A 17,131-nucleotide genomic window follows, 5' to 3' on the forward strand; every position below is an offset into this window, starting at 1 on the left:
GAGTGCATAAGTTTAAATGTAGGGTTCCAAGGGTAACCAAGTTGTAGAACAAAGCTTCTCAGGAGATTCTTTGAAATATCCAATATTAAGGGGTAAATGGGCAATTAGAAAATTATTAAGTGATGCTATTAGAAGTGGGGAGATGGATAAATCTATCAAAAGAAACTGAGCTGTTAAGTTGTTTTCCTGATTGTAAAAACAATCTGTTTTGTTGTGTGATGCTTTGTCTTTTAGGTTATTTGCAAATGGTGGTAACTATACACCGAAAGAAATTGAGGAGTACAATGAGAGAATCGAGGTGATAACCAGTGACATTGCCAATACAGAAGGGATAATTATGGTTGATTTAGAAGTAATGGAGGCCATGTCCTTAGAGCAGGTACATAAAATGTTTGTTTTTATGTATTTAAAATGAAAGCTGCCTGCAAATGTGGTTACAGCAAACTCACTTATTAGTTTCTGAGGTTTTTGTACAGAGCTTACCAAAATCTAGGTCCTAGTGGGATTGTGAGCTGAAATGTTGGGGCTGTGAGCTCCGAGGCAGCAATGGCTGTCAAAGAGCTCCAACCAAGTGTCAACACCTTTAAGACTACTTTAAACCCTGGCATTTTCTTAAGGTGGGCATGGGCTATCATTGAGGCCTGATTCCTTATCCAAAAATTCCCAGTGAATAGGTTTCAAGCCATACCAGACTCAAAATGTTAACTCTGTTTCTATCTCCATCAATGCTGCTAGCCGTGCTGAATTTCTCTGTGTTTGCTTCAGATTAGGGCGGCATGGTGGCTCAGTGGTTAGCACTGTTGCCTCACAGCGCCAGGGTCCCAGGTTCGATTCCAGCCTTGGCCGACTGTCTGTGTGGAGTTTGCACATTCTCCCCGTGTCTGCGTGGGTGTCCTCCGGGTGCTCCGGTTTCCTCCCACACTCCAAAGATGTGCAGGTTAGGTGAATTGGCCATGCTAAATTGCCCGTAGTGTTAGGTGAGGGGTAAATGTAGGGGTATGGGTGGGTTGCGCTTCGGCGGGGCGGTGTGGACTTGTTGGGCCGAAGGGCCTGTTTCCACACTGTAAGTAATCTAATCTAATTTCCAGCATCTGCAATATTGTGCTTTTAACCATTATTTTTATTTAGTGCATGTAAATCCCCAGAGTCAAGTAACGGTCTCCTCATCTGCTGCATTTAAGGTGACTAGTATACTACGTAGTCTATAGAGGGTACACTCCTCAGCATTGTTTGTGTCTCTCTACATGTGTGTAAGGATCCCAGCGATGTCATATGTTTAAGCACTTAACAGAGGCAGGGACATATATGAGGGGGAAAATACAACAGGGAAGATAAGTGGGAGCAGGTGGCTCTGATAGTTGCCAATGGTTTGGCATGGAGGACATGAATGGAGTGCTGCAAGATGTTTGATGACCTCCTGTTTGTTGTCAGTGAGTGAATGCCTGTAAAATGTTGGCAGGACAGACCCCTCTTGCAGCTGCATGCATTGTCAGACATAATACTTCGACAGGCATTAAGTGAAACAGTGAAGATCAAGATGACCCAGTGAATGCTAAGTCAGCATTTAGTGCTGACTGACATCATGAGCTACCTGCTCTGCAAACTTCCTGCTACACTCACAAAATATCCAAGCTATGGGGCCCCTCTGTTACATTGCTAGCAATATAGGAAAGTCCTAGCAATACTACCACATGCCTCATATACTTCTCCGGCAATGTTTATTGTGAAAATGGCTTGAAAATTGAGTGGTCTCCTTCTGCTGAGATCTATCTTCATGCCCTTGAAAGCACCTTTTTTTTTCAATTCATTCACAGGATACAGGCATCATTGCCTGGATCAGCATTTATTGCCCAGCCCTTAGTTGCCTTCAAGGAGGTAGTGGTGAGCTGCCTTCTTCAATCACTAAGTCCATTGTCAACTTTGTCATCTCTGTTGCCTTTGCTCCTTTTTTTTAATGCTGTAATGTAAGAGGAACTATAACTATAATCCCCCTGACTGGAAGCACATTATGTGTTCAGAAACCATTCAAAAGCACAAAATACTTTCAAATGTCTGCCAGCAGTCCCTGAAGGTGTAAGCAACTTCTCACAGTTTATCCAACACCCAAATACTTCCACTAACCCAGGGACAACATGTAGATAGTCAAAAATAATCCCCGTGCAGATTGGATACTGGTGCCTTTAACAGCTCTAATTGAGAATTCCCCCTCACATAGCTGAATATATGGTCAGCTATGCTAGTTTGAGAGGGCATTAACTGGAGCAGCAAGGACCACAATGGCTGTTCTTTTGTCAAATCGACATTGACTAGCATCATGATCTGCCCATTCTGCATGCTTTAGGTGTACACTGGAAGTGCCTGGGCTTTATCCCTCCACAATGTGGCATTTGGCACATGCCTGTCAAATGCTAATCAAGCATTGTAAATAAAAAGAAAAACTGCAAATACCAGAAATGCACAGCAGACCTGTTAGCATCTGAATTGAATTGAATTGAGTTTATTGTCACGTGTACCGAGGCACAGTGAAAAGCTTCATCTTGCGAGCAATACAGGCAGATCACAGAGTTAAGTAACATAGATAAGTAAATAATAGGTAAACAGCAGCAAAAACAAAAGCACAGGTACAGGCAAATGTGAAGAGTTTGTGAGTTCATTCAGTATTCTAACAACAGTAGGGTAGAAACTGTTTTGAAACCAGCTGGTGTGTGTGTTCAGGCTTCTGTACCTTCTCCCCGATGGTAGAGGTTGTAGAAAAACATTGCCAGGGTGGGATGGATCTTTGAGAATGCTGGTGGCCTTTCCTTGACAGCGGGCCTGGAAGATGGATTCTGTAGATGGGAGGTTGGCCTTTGTGATTGTCCAGACCGAGTTCACCACTCTCTGTAACCATCTCTGATCTTGAATGGTACAGTTGCCATATCAGGTAGTGATACATCCAGACAGAATGCTCTCGATGGCGCACCTATAAAAGTTGGCAAAGGTATTCGCTGTCATGCCAAATTTCCTCAGTTGCCTGAGGAAGAAGAGACATTGTTGGGCCTTTGTAACCAGTGAGTCCACATGAAGAGTCCAAGAAAGCTTGTTGTGGATGACCACTCCCAGGAGCTTGACACTCTCCACTCATTCCACTTCTATGCTGTTAATGTGGAGGGGAGTATGATTAACATCCTGCTGAAAGTCAATAATGAATTCCTTGGTTTTGCCGGCATTGAGAGCTAGGTTGTTCTCAGTGCATCATTTTTCCAGGTCTTCCACCTCCCGTCTGAAGTCTGTTTCGTCACTATCTGAGATTCGACCGAAAGGTGGAGCCTTCAACCAATATGTCTGCATGTGTCCTTTTAAACTTATAGCTGCAGACAGTTCTATTTTATCATTATGCACCCTGCAGATTATAATTATTCTTGTAAAGAGTCTTAGGAATCATGAGTCACAGTGTGATATTAAATGTGTAACTTCTGCTCATTCTTTCAAAAAGTCTACTGCAGTGGTCAAAGAGGTAGAAGACAAATATACACGTTACACATTGGATTTGATCTTCATTGAGAAAATTAAACGATTCCTGACTAACACTCAGACAAAAATTAAAACTGAGGTAAGGGGAGTTTTTCCGAGTCATTCCAATTTAAGAGGGAATGTCGTGAAAGTTTAAATAGTCTTTCTGCACCAACAAAGTAGGAAAAGAATCTATCAATAGCTTCTCTGCTTGTTGAATGAGCAATACAGTCTAGAGCAGCCCTGGTGTAATCTTTGGTTTGTGCTGAGTTAATGAATCTCAGCTTACGGTAGCTTTGGAGATGCTAAACTTCTCCTGGGGCGAGAAAGAGAAAACCATAATGTTTCCTGTTCCGAACAGGTCTCCCACGAGTTGGTGCACTTTTGGATATCTGGTAAGGACCAGTGAGTTTGATGAAATCCATAAACCTTGTATTTTAGATAGCTTTCACAATTTTGCTAGGAAATCCTTAACACAAGGAAGCCCTCTTGCTAAATTTACACGCCATTAATACAAAAGGGGAATTTTCACTCTTCCCAAGTGCTGCATTCCTCTCTTTGTCCTCAGTGAACTCCCATTTGAGGATCACTGTATCTTCTTTCCCCCAATGGAGGAGGCCGCAGTCTTGTGTAAATACTGATTGGGATCCCTACAAGGATTAAAGGACCCAGGAAGCATTAAGACCGGCACCTGAAATGAAAAGGCACCACAGCATTTCTGCTAGGCTTGGAAAAGCTGGTGAGAGAGTCAAAGAAGCCCTCCACATAAGAAAAAAGTTGGCATTTTGGGATCCAGAAGTCAGTCTGGGTCCCAGAGGGAGATTTACAAACACCCCTGTCTGAGAATTCTTCACCCTGCTGCTCATAGCAGGGCACCTTCCCAAAGCCAACTTCCCCACCAATCATTCATAAGCCACTGGTCTGTCAAGGATGGATCTTTAACTGGAGCAGCCATTCTTCTTCCTCACCTCTTTTGCCCCCATCAAATGCATGATTTGGTCAGAGCACTTGCATGAAGCTTGGGAGTTAAAATATCCCTGGCCTAAAGCTTTGGTTTGCTCAGGAATTACACTTCACAGTCATCTTTCTCTGTCCATCCCAAAAGGTGCTCTGGTTAAAATTGTGCCCATAATGACCAAAATAAGTTTTCTTCTGAAGACTGAAAAATGCTATCCAATATTTTCTGATTTAACAATGATATATAGCATTGAAAATGCAACTCGGGACTGCTTTCAGTTTATTCTTTGAAATGATAATATGAGTCGCTTGTCTGCCCATTCTGTGTTAATCAACATAAGTATATTGTATCCATGGTAAGGGGGTCCACAGTTTACAAACACTCATGTTTACGAATGCAATACCATACAGTGGTGTAATTTTAAATATCCAACACATAAACATTTCCTGTATTTTCTTACAAACAGCTGTTTTTACATTGTCCTGCATTATGTTCTGAATTGAGTACAAATTGTGAACAGACTCAGGGACAGAGCCTGTTCACAACCCAAGGACTGCCTGTAGTTACATAGATTTCAGAAACTCAGTCCACAGGGATCTAGGTTTCAGGATTAGAGTCATTGGCAATAGTGTACGTACAGGATATGCACACTAAATGTTTATATCGATAGTTTCAAACATTAAATGTTGAGATAAACACATGACCAAACATTGTGAAAATGAGTTGGAGAGTGAGTGATTTCAAATAGCATATACAGTGGATATAATATGGTTACATACTACAAACTTGCTTATAGCATGGAGTCCCATGACCCCCAAGAAAGGTAAACTTTTCTTTAGTTAAAAATAGGAGATTAAAATTGGAGAAAATAAGTAATTTTTATAATTAATAGCAGTCAGGTAATGAGTTAGTTTTAGAATTGTGTCCAATGGCGACATGTTGAGCTCAGAGATTAGAATGCTCAACCTGCATTTCGCACGATTTTCCAGTTCTCGGCAATAAAAGAAAATGTGTCAGGAGTACAGAATCATATAGTTTATCCTGCAGACCTTTATGCAATTTATGAGAATAATCTTAATTCTAATATGACATGACCATGTTGCAGGTGGCCCTCAGCAACAGCCATACCCAGAATATAGCTTCCCATCTTCAACAGTTTGAAATAAAAATAGATGCATGTGCCCGACCCAATCTGGATAAAGAAGTGAGTTGAATTTCTACTGCAATTAGCTCTTCTTTTGCAAAGTTTTACTCTGTATTTACAAATCAATCTGTGATTTTGCCTTTGCTGTTGTACTAATTATTTTTAACCCCGGCTTATCACCATCAATGCCTAAATTCTCCCAGACCATCTGCAGTAATATATTATTCTCTACTGATTGAGACTTAAATCCCTACTTGAACTTCCCACTGCAGTTTTACACTTTGTGCATTTTGATAATGATTGCAGGAGACAACCCAAAAGTGCAGCATCTGTGCCTGGGTTCTTAATTCCAAGCACTGAGCTGACAGTGGTCTCACTAATGGTTGGATAGCCTTGGTTATGGCAATCCTTGCCTGGTAGAGGCAATGGGAGGTCTCTTGCTGGCTCTGTAAATGGCTGATGAGACCTCCACAAAAAGGCTTCACCTGATCATTTTTATTAGCATTCTAAAGCAGAGACAGCAAAAATAGACCACGTTTGGAGAGATTTCAGTTACTGTTGGTAATATAGTTGATACCCCCTCTCCAGGTTGTGTTGCCTAAAGAACTGTATCACTTCTCCAAGATTATCCAGGACCTTGTGGAAAAGAGGGCTCTTTATCTCAACTGTTTGGTGGTAAGCATGAACTGTATTGGTGTGTCTGTTTTGCAGGAAACATTGCCTGATCAACACATTTGGTAAATTTTGAGGCTTGGATGGTAACGAAACTGAGAACAGAAAAGCCCTGGGTTTAATCTTCAGCATGTGCTATTTGGTTTTAAACTTATGAAATGAGACTGAAGTAAAGACATGACTTAGCTTTTGCAAGTAGCATCTGTAAAAGTATTTATTTTGTTACTGAATTATAAGTTATTTTGTTCTTAATGTTTGGAATAGTTTTTATGTATCCTGATTGCTGCATTCTATATTTCCTTTCATGAACCTCTTCCAATTATTTGTTTTCTAACCTTCTCACCAGAACATTGCTGCCTGCTAAATTGACACTTGTAGATCTTCCGCCTTGGAACACTTCAACCCCAGGGCATCAATGTGGACATCACCAGTTTCCTCATTTTCCGTTCCCCAGTTCCAACCTGCCAGCTCAGCACCATCCTCATGACCGGTCCTACCTACCAATCTTCCTTCCCACCTATCGGCTCCGTCCTCCTCTCTGACCTGTCACCTTCATCTCCACCTCCATCCATCTATTGTCCTCTTAGCTACCTTCTCCCTAACCCCAACCCCCTCCCATTTATCTCTCCACCCCAGAGGCTCCCTGCCTCATTCCTGACGAAGGGCTTTTGCCCGAAGTGTCGATTTTCCTGCTTCTCGGATGCTGCCTGACCTGCTGTGCTTTTCCAGCACCATTCTCATCTTGCCTCTGATCTCCAGCATCTACAGTCCTCACTTTTGCCTACTTGTAGATCCCCTCTCAATTTAATCAACGGTCCATTGAGAACTACCTTGTAGGAAATACCACTTCACCTTCAACATCAGCATCATCTCTTGACATGCTCCCATGTGTACAGAGAACATGAAGAATTTATTAAAATGAACTGGCCATGGGATTTCCTGTGAAGTCAGTCTACTATTGAACAGATATGCAGTCCATGTAACTCAACCATTGTGCCAGGCCCAAGCCTTTACCCTTGTATTGACACTTAGTAATTCAAGTAAGGGTGTAGTAACTCATTGTAATTTCAGTACTGAGCACTTTTAATACACCATTTCTACCAACCCCCCAAAGCCAAGATCCTCTTCAGGAGTGGCATCTCCTATCACGGAGTGGCACGATGACTCAGTGGTTAGCACTGCTGCCTCACAGCACCAGAGTCCCAGGTTCGATTCCAGCCTCGGCGGGCAACTGTCTGTGTGGAGTTTGAACATTCTCCCCGTGTCTGTGTGGGTTTTCTCCGGGTGCTCCGGTTTCCTCCCACAGTCTAAAGATGTGCAGGTTAGGTGAATTGGCCACGCTAAATTGCCATTGTGTTAGGTGCGTTAGTTAAAGGGGAATGGGTCTGGGTGGGTTACTCCTCAGAGGGTTGGTGTGGACTTGTTGGGCCGAAGGGCCTGTTTCCACATTGTAGGGATTCTAATCTAATCAAGCTCATCAAAGGTAAACAGCAACTGGTGGCATCACTTCGTGCCATCTTTTTCACTTTGATCCTCGCCCTGCAATATTAATAGGGCAAGTTCAGAACCAATGGTATGTGGTTCACATTCACAATTTTGTTTGGGATAGAAAAATGCAGTGAGCATAGCCTTCATCAATGTTACTCAATCAAAACACTTGAATAAAAAATAATTGTCAATCGTTAACTATTTGAACAACTAGGTTTCTTATATTTGCCTTCATCCTAGGATCCAGTTGTAACAGAAGATCCCCTCCAAGGGCCAGTTGCCACAGCCGCTCATGTTGAGTTTCAGACACGGGAGACTAAAATAAATGAGAATCTGCTGCTGCCCACCAGAAAGGGAAAAGTCTCCACTGAAGATGTGGCTGTTGCTGTTGTCAAAGAATTATTACAGTAAGTGAAATTGGGTTAATGCTTTCAGGCATAAGGAGCAAACTGATTGCAGCATAGAATTTCAGAAATGTGCACCCTATCAATTCTCCATTGGGTTAAAGTTCCCTGACCCACAAAACTAATGCTAATTAGTACTGTCCTTCCTGATTCTTTAGGTTGCATTCCACAACCCAGCAGTGAAAAGGGCTCTGTAGGCAATGGCAAGTGTAAAAGAGAGAATGGCATCCACAGGTCACTCTACTGATGCACAAATGAGATAATCTGACTTTTATCTATCTTGAATATTTTTCTATCTCTTACATGACATGAATACAGTCATTCAATATTGTATTCAGTATGTTTTGAGCTGCCTACCAACGTCATTTAATCTTTGACACCATCCATACATTTATCATGGGCAACTGGATAATAATCAAAAAGGGAGCTTTGGCTATTTCCCCTTCCCTATCCCAGGAACACTGGACCAGAATCTTTTGAATGTCTTTGGCTTTGGAAATTGTACAAGAAGATAGGGTAATTGCCAATGTAACGTCTTTGCTCAAAAAAATAGAAAGGAAAAAGCAATAGACCAGTCAGACCAACATTGGTAACATTCTACACATTATCACACGAAACCGAGTCATGGATGTTTGGAAAGGTATGTTGATTAAGGACAGCTGATGTAGATTTGTAGGTGACAAAGTGTGTCTGATAGAGTCAAAAAGTCCTAGAGATATACAGCACGGAAACAGACCCTTCAGTCCAACTCATCCATGCCGACCAGATGTCCTGTATAGGTCTAGTCCCATTTGCCAGCATTTGGCCTATGTCCCTCTAAATCTTCCTATTCATATAATCATCCAGATGCCTTTTAAATGTAATTGTATCAGTCTCCACTACTTCCTCTGGCACTCGATTCCAGCCGCGCACCATCCTCTTCATGAATAAGTTGCTCCTTAGGTCCCTTTTATTTCTTTCCCCTCTCACCTTAAACCTATGCCCTCTAGTTTTGGACTTCACCACCTTAGAGAAAAGGCCTTGCCCCTGATGATCTTATAAACCTGTATAAGGTCAGCCCTTAGCCTCCACACTCCAAGGAAAACAGCCCCACCCTATTCAGCCTCTCCCTGTAGCTCAAACCCTCCAACCCTGGCAACATCCTTGAACATCTTTTCTGAACCCTTTCAAGTTTCACAACATGGCAGGGAGACCAGAATTGCAAGCAATACTCCAAAGGTGGCTGAACCAATGTCCTGTACAGCTGCAACATGACCTTCCAACTCCTATATTCAATGCACTGACTAATAAAGGCAAACATACTAAACACTTTCTTTACTATCCTATCTCCCTATGACTCCACTTTGAAGGAACAATGAACCTGCACTCCAAGGTCTCTTTGTTCAGCAACACTCCACAGGATCTTACCATTAGGTGTATAAATCCTGCCCTGATTTGCCTTTCCAAAATGCAGCACCCATATTTATCTAAATTAATCTCCATCTGCCACTCTTCAGCCCATTGGCCCATCTGATCAAGATCCCGTTGTAATCTATAAGAATATAGTGAAGGATATTGGTACAAATTGTAGATTTTTAAAAAGGCATCATGTAAGAAGTTTTTAAAGAAATAATATATTTGTAGAATATTAGCTAAAATTAAGGCATGTGGTATTAAGAGGCTTGTGACAGTATGGTAAAAAGAGATTGACAGAAAGCAGAAGGTATTGGGCATGGCTGCATTGTGAATTAGTGATACATAAACATGTAAACTCCTTTGTGGGTTAGGTTCGGGCCATCCCTATATATATATATGTATGTGTATATAATCCCCCAACATCACAGGTTTGGATGGAGGAAGCATAAAATCAAACCTCTAAAGGCAATACGCAGACAATAAAGTTAAGTGAAGTGAACTTTAGATGATTTAGGTGGACAGAGCTGGATTGGAAATTGACTGATGTGAAGTTTATAACAGGAAAATGAGAGGTGATTCATTCTCTTGGGAGTTGAAAAAAATATATATTCTAAGTGGTAAAACTTTAAAATGTTTGAAGCAGCACAGACAGTAGGATTGAGATACACAAGCAGAAGGCTAGGTTCATAAATCTGTAAATTGAGTACGTGGGATCATAATTTTTATTTAAAAAGCAATGCAACAATACTAAGCTGTTTGAAATCAAAGGTTAGGCTGGGCTTATATGATTGAGCCCAATTTATGTTGTCTTTGGAAGGATTGCACAACCACAAAGAAAAGGAAAAGGACTGAAATAATACCACAGATGAGAAGCTTCAGCTATGATCTTCCAATGAACTTGTTAAATGCATTAATTAACATATCATTTCTGTGAACGGGTTCACTTGCCCACTGTCCCTATGGTTTTCTGTCCCGAAAATAGCCTGGGTAAGGAACAGAGGTGAGACAGCAGTACACTGCATATCATTATCCATTCTGAGGAAGAGTCGCCAGACCTGAAACATTAACTTTGATTTCCCTTTACTGATGCTGTCAGACATGCTGAGCTTTTCCAGCAATTTCTGTTTTGGTTTGTGACTGTGTATGCCATTATCTATCCTCACCCACTTACATCTTAACCTGCTTCCATCAGCAAAATCTGGCCCAAAACTTTTCTCAGCAGAATAGAAATTATTAAGCGATGGTCAAAATTGAGGGATTGGGGTATAGTGAATTGGTAACTAGAGGACATAAAGTTAAGATAATTACCAAAAGAATAGAAGATGTGATTTAGAGAATTTGGAGGGTTGGAGGGGAAAACTCATTCCGTTAGTGTTATTTTGAGCATCCATGCACCGGCTATATCAATGGGCTGCTCAGTATTCTTCATCGCTATCAATGGGGAAACTCGTGTGACCTCATTGCAGTGTCTGGTACTGCCTGAAGCAATGTTACATTAATAAATTGCTCCCTCATGCAAAGAGTTTAATGAGGTAACCTGTCAGAAACAGTAGTTGGAGCAGAATCAATTTAGAAGGGAAATGCATATATATTTGAAAATGAAAATTGTGAAAGGGACTGGGGAGTGGCAATGGAATTGAATGAAGTGGATGGCCCTTTCAAGTAGTTGGCATCTGCCCACTCCGTCAAACATTGAACTTCCATAATGCAATGCTACAATTCTGTATTGACTATGTAGTAATTTTGTATTGTTCGAAAAATTGTAACTTGCAGTGCCCATAAATCAGAAGTGTTACCTGATACAGACGTTGATACAGCTGATGAAGTATCTACAGTGAAAGGTAATATAGAACAGAATCCCTTCTGTTTCCAGCACTACTCACCAAATGAACAAAAGAGTAATATCTGGGCAACAAGGTGGATGTATCCCAATCTCCCCTTTGATTAGTATACTCACTGAAAAACACAGAACAAGGATTGCCACTACCCCCTATAAATTGTGGAATTGGTGATAACACACTTTCATATTTGACTTGGGATTGGGTGGGGGCGAACAAAAATTAACTGCACGGTGATTGTATCTGTAGAGCACGTATGTGTAGATATCAGATTGAAACTCGGTTGGTACAATCAATTTTTGAATATGCTCTGATGTTGTTGCAAACAATACACAAGAAATGGGAATGTTACTGGAGAGTCACCAACTCTCCAAAAGAAACTCTATCATTAAATGAGCTAAAGTTGGAAATAAATTTGACTTCTGTAACAGGTTTGCTTTATAACTGCTTTTTGTTTTTGTTATGGAATCCCCTGAAACGAGTGGCATCTGAGAGAGTCGGGCGGCACGGTGGCACAGTGGTTAGCACTGCTGCCTCACAGCGCCAGAGACCCGGGTTCAATTCCTGACTCAGGTGACTGACTGTGTGGAGTTTGCACATTCTCCCCGTGTCTGCGTGGGTTTCCTCCGGGTGCTCCGGTTTCCTCCCACTGTCCAAAGATGTGCAGGTCAGGTGAATTGGCCATGCTAAGTTGCGTGTAGTGTTAGGTAAAAAGGGGTACATGTAGGGGTATGGGTGGGTTGCGGGTTGGTGTGGACTTGTTGGGCCGAAGGGCCTGTTTCCACACTGTAAGCAATCTAATCTAATCTAAGAGCCAATGAAAAATGACACATTTACAGAGCGGAGACAGTAAGACCTACTGCACTCTCAGCTACCTTCCCCCCAGCCCCACCCCCCTCCAATTTATCTCTCCACCCCCGAAGATCCCAGCCTCATTCCTGAAGAAGGGCTCCGGACCAAAACATCGATTTTTCTGCTCTTCGGATGTTGCAGGTTGTGCTTTTCCAGTAACACACTCTCAATATTTACAGAGCGATTGTCTAGAAGTTATCAAACTATACCTTTTTTTAAAAAAAATCAATTTTCTTTCTTTATTCCCCAACTTTAATATATACACCTAATGCAAAGATCTGCATCACAGCTTCAAAGATATTGTAACCTTATCCAGGCACAGTGCAATAGAAGGCTCTGATTCTTAATTAAGAATGGGAAACTCTGCGTAATTTCTCTCTGGGGCAGTGAGACTAATTATAACATTATTGTCGTCATCACATTAGGATCAATTAACTTAATTGGAAATTGAAGTTTTGATTTATAAAGCTCACCCTACATCATCGTTCACGAACAGAACCCTAAATTAAGCTTTTGAAGCAGCTTACTGAGGTGTCGCACACTTCTGTCTTTGTAGAATAACAATAAAATTCACAAAAATGCAGAATTTGACTGGTATGTGGAATACCGGCAGTGGCTTCATTGAAAATCATCTTGCCTCTTCATTCACTTTAGCAGCATCTCAAGCGTCATTCGGTTCTGGTTCCCAAAATGCGCGCTCTGTAGTTATGTCCTCCAGAGGGCAAAAGACAACAACACCTAGGTCAGTAAAAATGAATAGCTGAAACATTTTTTTTTGTAATTGTTATGTCTGTGGAATTCTATGTTAGCTTGTCTAATTTTAAAATTTATTTTGTACCTCTATTTAAACTGGTCCTTTAGCTCAGATGATGGCAGTAATCAGGATCTCTCTTCTTTCTCTACTCTATTGTCCTCATTTTGAAAGAGTATTTCAGGTATTGCTGTCAGGCTTTGCTGAGAGAGATATTGTCTTTACTTCCCTAAAGGACCTCGGTTAGTCTAACTTACTGCAAATCCCTTTGAAGGCTCCAAATCTTTTGCAGAAGAAGGTAATTGATCTCAGTGGGTATTGACTCACTTCGCTAAAAGCGTGGTCAGTCCAGTGGGAAATTAGGGTGTTCAAAAAATTATTATTTAAGCATAAGAGTGTGAGAACAGCGATAAAGTTCCAAGTCAGGATGGGATGTGGTTTGGAGGAGAACTTGCAGATGGTGATGCTCCCATGTGTCAGCTGCTCTTGTTCCTCTAGGTGGAAGAGGTTGAGGTTTTGGAAAGTGCTGTGAAACAAGCTTTAGTGATTGCCCTGTCTTCTCGGTGACACACACTGCTTGGGCTGCCAGAGCAGTTTGCATGTGTTGCTAGAAGTTTCTTCATGTAATCTCCAGCCCCCATTGTCCTAGAAAGTCAAGTAGCCTTCTGCCCATACTATCCAGCTTCGGTATCTTTTTTAGTTAATACAAAACTAATAAAATAAAATTAAAAGATCCCTTATTTCATAATGCCCCTTTAATCTGCAGCACTTTTATTTATTGTGGAAAAACAAATTGCAGCAATTGTTTTCTCAGTAATGACTCTAGGAGTGGACTCGATGGGCCGAATGGCCTTACTTCCACTCCTATGTCTTATGGACTCATTGAAGGTGAGTGTAACATGAACACAAAATCTATCTGCCCAGTCTGAGGTTAATCAACTAGCTCAGATTGTTAACAGATCCAGTTGCATCTCCGTGCCAACCATGGCCTACTGTTATAGGATGGATATTATTAAGCTAAAGCAGATTCAGAAGAGATTTACTCGGTTGTTACCAGGTATGGAAGGTTTGAGTTGTAAAGAAACGCTAAGAGCATAGGAGATTGAGAGGTGACCTTACAGAGTCAAAAAAGAAGCAAAAGTAATGAGTGGTGGAGATAGGGTTAATGGTAGATGTCTTTACCCTAGGATCGGGTATTTCATGACTAGGGGGCATAGTTTAATGATGAGAGGAGAGAGATTTTGAAAAGACAGAGGGTGGTTCGCATGTGGAATGAACTCCCAAAGGAAGTGTTGGATGCAGGCACAATTTAAAACATTTAAAAGAGACCTAGATAAGTACATGAATTAGAAAGATTTGGAGGGACGTGGGCCAGGAGCTGGGATTAGTTCAGTTTGGGATTATGATCAACATGGACTGTTTGGACCAAAGGGAATGTTTCTATGCTGTATTACTCTATGACTCTATAACCAATTAGCAACTTCTTCTCATTCTGTGTCCCTTTTCAATGTTTGTTTTCTTGCATTTTATAAACACTTTGATTTGTACCTCTTTCTAGCAATGTTTAAGGAAAAATAGTTTCTCATTAATTTTTGAATTAATAATTAATTAATTTTTAAATAAATGATTTCAAACAGAGAACAACTTTGTTAATTGGTAACTGATGCCTCTGGAATAAGTAATTCTTCAGGATTTCTGCATAGCAGCTGTGAATTGAGCTCCTCTATCAAAAACCATGAACAAAATACTGAACAAAACTCTGGCATCGAAGCGCACATACCACGAGGGAGTTGTGATTTTCTCTTAAAGAATCCTGATTTCAGTGTTGCTGCTGAAATTGCTTCAATCACTGTGATTGGTCTGAGATTAATGCAGCAGATATTGCAGATATTTTTGAACAGCCAATATAGCTGATGCACATGACAATCAGAAACCCATCACAGGATGTAATTATCTCCTGCACTGTAACAATTCTGTGATTCTGTGAAATATCTCCTGTTGAACCTACTGCCTTTGCCCACTCTGAGCCAGGATAAACAGACCAGGAATGGTATCAGCAGCAAATTGCTTATTCACCTTAGCCACCAGCCATTATTCTTAATTTGGAAATTCCAACTCACATGGTAATTTTATCAATAATTGGTCATTTGGCCTGTAAATTCTGCTCTGCCTTTCGATAAGATCGTGTCTGATCTGATCGTGGCCTCAACTTCACTTTTCCTACTTACCCCATTGTCCTTTCATTTCCTTTCCCCGTTTTTATTTTCATTCCCTTCTTCCCTGACTCCTGGCTCTATTCTATATGACAAATCAGTAGACTGCCATAATAATTGATTATGTGAAGCACTTTGTGACTTATCAACTTGATATTGCATCATATAAATTTAAATCTGTGATTTGGGATTTTTGTTGGAATATAGGTACATGTCTGTTAATCCAAACATTTCCTATTTTGACCCAATTGTTAGCCAATTGTGAAATTATTACTTCTGCAATATGGTCGGTCCACACTGAATTGTACCTTTTACATCAACTGCATTGTCAGAGGGTTAAAACTTGCCAGAGTCTCCTAAAGTAATTGAAAGACTTTAATTTTCATTGATGAATTGTACAGAATCTCCAGTGATTTTATAGATCCTGTGCCTCACTAAACTGCAGCACTAACTGTAGGTTATAATTTAATCCCAAATTCCTTCCTTCGGGTTTATTTGCAAAATCGTTTGTTCTGTTTTGACTATTCTGTGTTTGATATCTCAGTTAGCTAACATATTCACTATGATAAAAGGTCAGAGAAGAACCACAACTAAACATCTCTAATTTTACAGTGCAGTCAAATATTCCAAGATAAACCGTTTTGATCCAAAATATCAAGTTTTCGCAGAAGCAGTAGAAGAATCTGAGTAAGTAAAATATAAAAGTGCTAGTGATGTATTTTTGTAATAAGTAATTACAAGCTTGTTGCTTTCTGTTAGTCGTACAAACTGAGAAGATAATTTAACAAGTTTCATGTTCAAATGCTGCTCGGTTGCATTTCATCTCCTGTAGTATATTCCTATCTACTCCTAGTTACCTGAATGGCCCAGATTTTGCTGTAACAATCACTGTAAAAGTGTCAGTGTTTGCCATCATAATTTCTCTGGAACAATCCCACCCTCTGGAGTCTGGGCTGAAACTCTTAGGAGTCTGAGCAATGTGGGCTATGTCAAGGTTTGTGACAGAGAAGTCCAGTGAGGATTATCTTAACATCAGGAGCATCCCACTTCACCTTTTAGACTTTTAACAAATAGTGTGGAAAGTTTTTCACTGGGGCAATGGCTGGTTCCCAATTAAGGGGGATTATTGCCTGTTAAAAACTTTGTTAACATCTCAACTCGTCCCTTTACTATTTTTCTTACTATCTTACCAAGTGTGCCAAACTAATTGTCGAGAAAGCGGTGCACAATGGTGAGAGGAACTTAGAGGGTCAAACCTGTTATATTAAATAGACCATGCTCATGCCACTGTCAGTACCTTAACAATCTAGTGTGAAGGTATTTGAAAAACCTGTAATCCAAGCAAATCCTGAGCTTGGACAATCTTCTGGGACCCATTTAAATTTCTGCAACAATCTAGGTCCATTACTGTAGGTTTGTCAAGGTTTTTCAGGAAAGGGACTGAATTAGATTAGATTACTTACCGTGTGGAAACAGGCCCTTCAGCCCAACAAGTCCACACCGCCCTGCCGAAGCGCAACCCACCCATACCCCTACATTTACCCCTTACCTAACACTACGGGCAAGTTAGCATGGCCAATTCACCTGACCTGCACATCTTTGGACTGTGGGAGGAAACCGGAGCAAACCCACAGATATGGGGAGAACGTGCAAACTCCACACAGTCAGTCGCCTGAGACGGGAATTGAACCCAGGTCTCTGGCGCTGTGAGGCAGCAGTGCTAACCACTGTGCCACCGTGCCGCCCACCGCGCCGTAGTGGTAAATTCCACCAGCATCAGGCCTTCACATGTTGGGCACCACACCTTAGAAAGAATATATTGGCTTTGTAGGCAGTATAATGTAGGTTTAAAGAATGATACTTAAATTTCGGGCATTAAGTTATGAGCAGAGATTAGAAAAGTTAGGCCTGTTTTCTCTAGAAC

At 41.0% G+C, this 17,131-nt stretch overlaps 1 protein-coding gene across 1 annotated transcript in view; it reads left to right on the forward strand.

Moving 5' to 3' along the window:
* ccdc180 (coiled-coil domain containing 180) overlaps positions 1-17,131 on the forward strand; it is a 127,254-nt gene that overhangs the window by 91,421 nt on the left and 18,702 nt on the right. Inside the window, exons 25-32 of the mRNA XM_072565760.1 lie at positions 235-379; positions 3,476-3,592; positions 5,556-5,654; positions 6,183-6,269; positions 7,995-8,161; positions 11,327-11,394; positions 12,898-12,985; positions 15,820-15,894. Coding sequence (XP_072421861.1) covers positions 235-379; positions 3,476-3,592; positions 5,556-5,654; positions 6,183-6,269; positions 7,995-8,161; positions 11,327-11,394; positions 12,898-12,985; positions 15,820-15,894 — 846 coding nt within the window. The remainder of the gene's footprint in view (positions 1-234; positions 380-3,475; positions 3,593-5,555; positions 5,655-6,182; positions 6,270-7,994; positions 8,162-11,326; positions 11,395-12,897; positions 12,986-15,819; positions 15,895-17,131) is intronic.

Source organism: Chiloscyllium punctatum, chromosome 49, assembly GCF_047496795.1.
Source record: "Chiloscyllium punctatum isolate Juve2018m chromosome 49, sChiPun1.3, whole genome shotgun sequence".
NCBI classification, from domain to species: domain Eukaryota; kingdom Metazoa; phylum Chordata; class Chondrichthyes; order Orectolobiformes; family Hemiscylliidae; genus Chiloscyllium; species Chiloscyllium punctatum.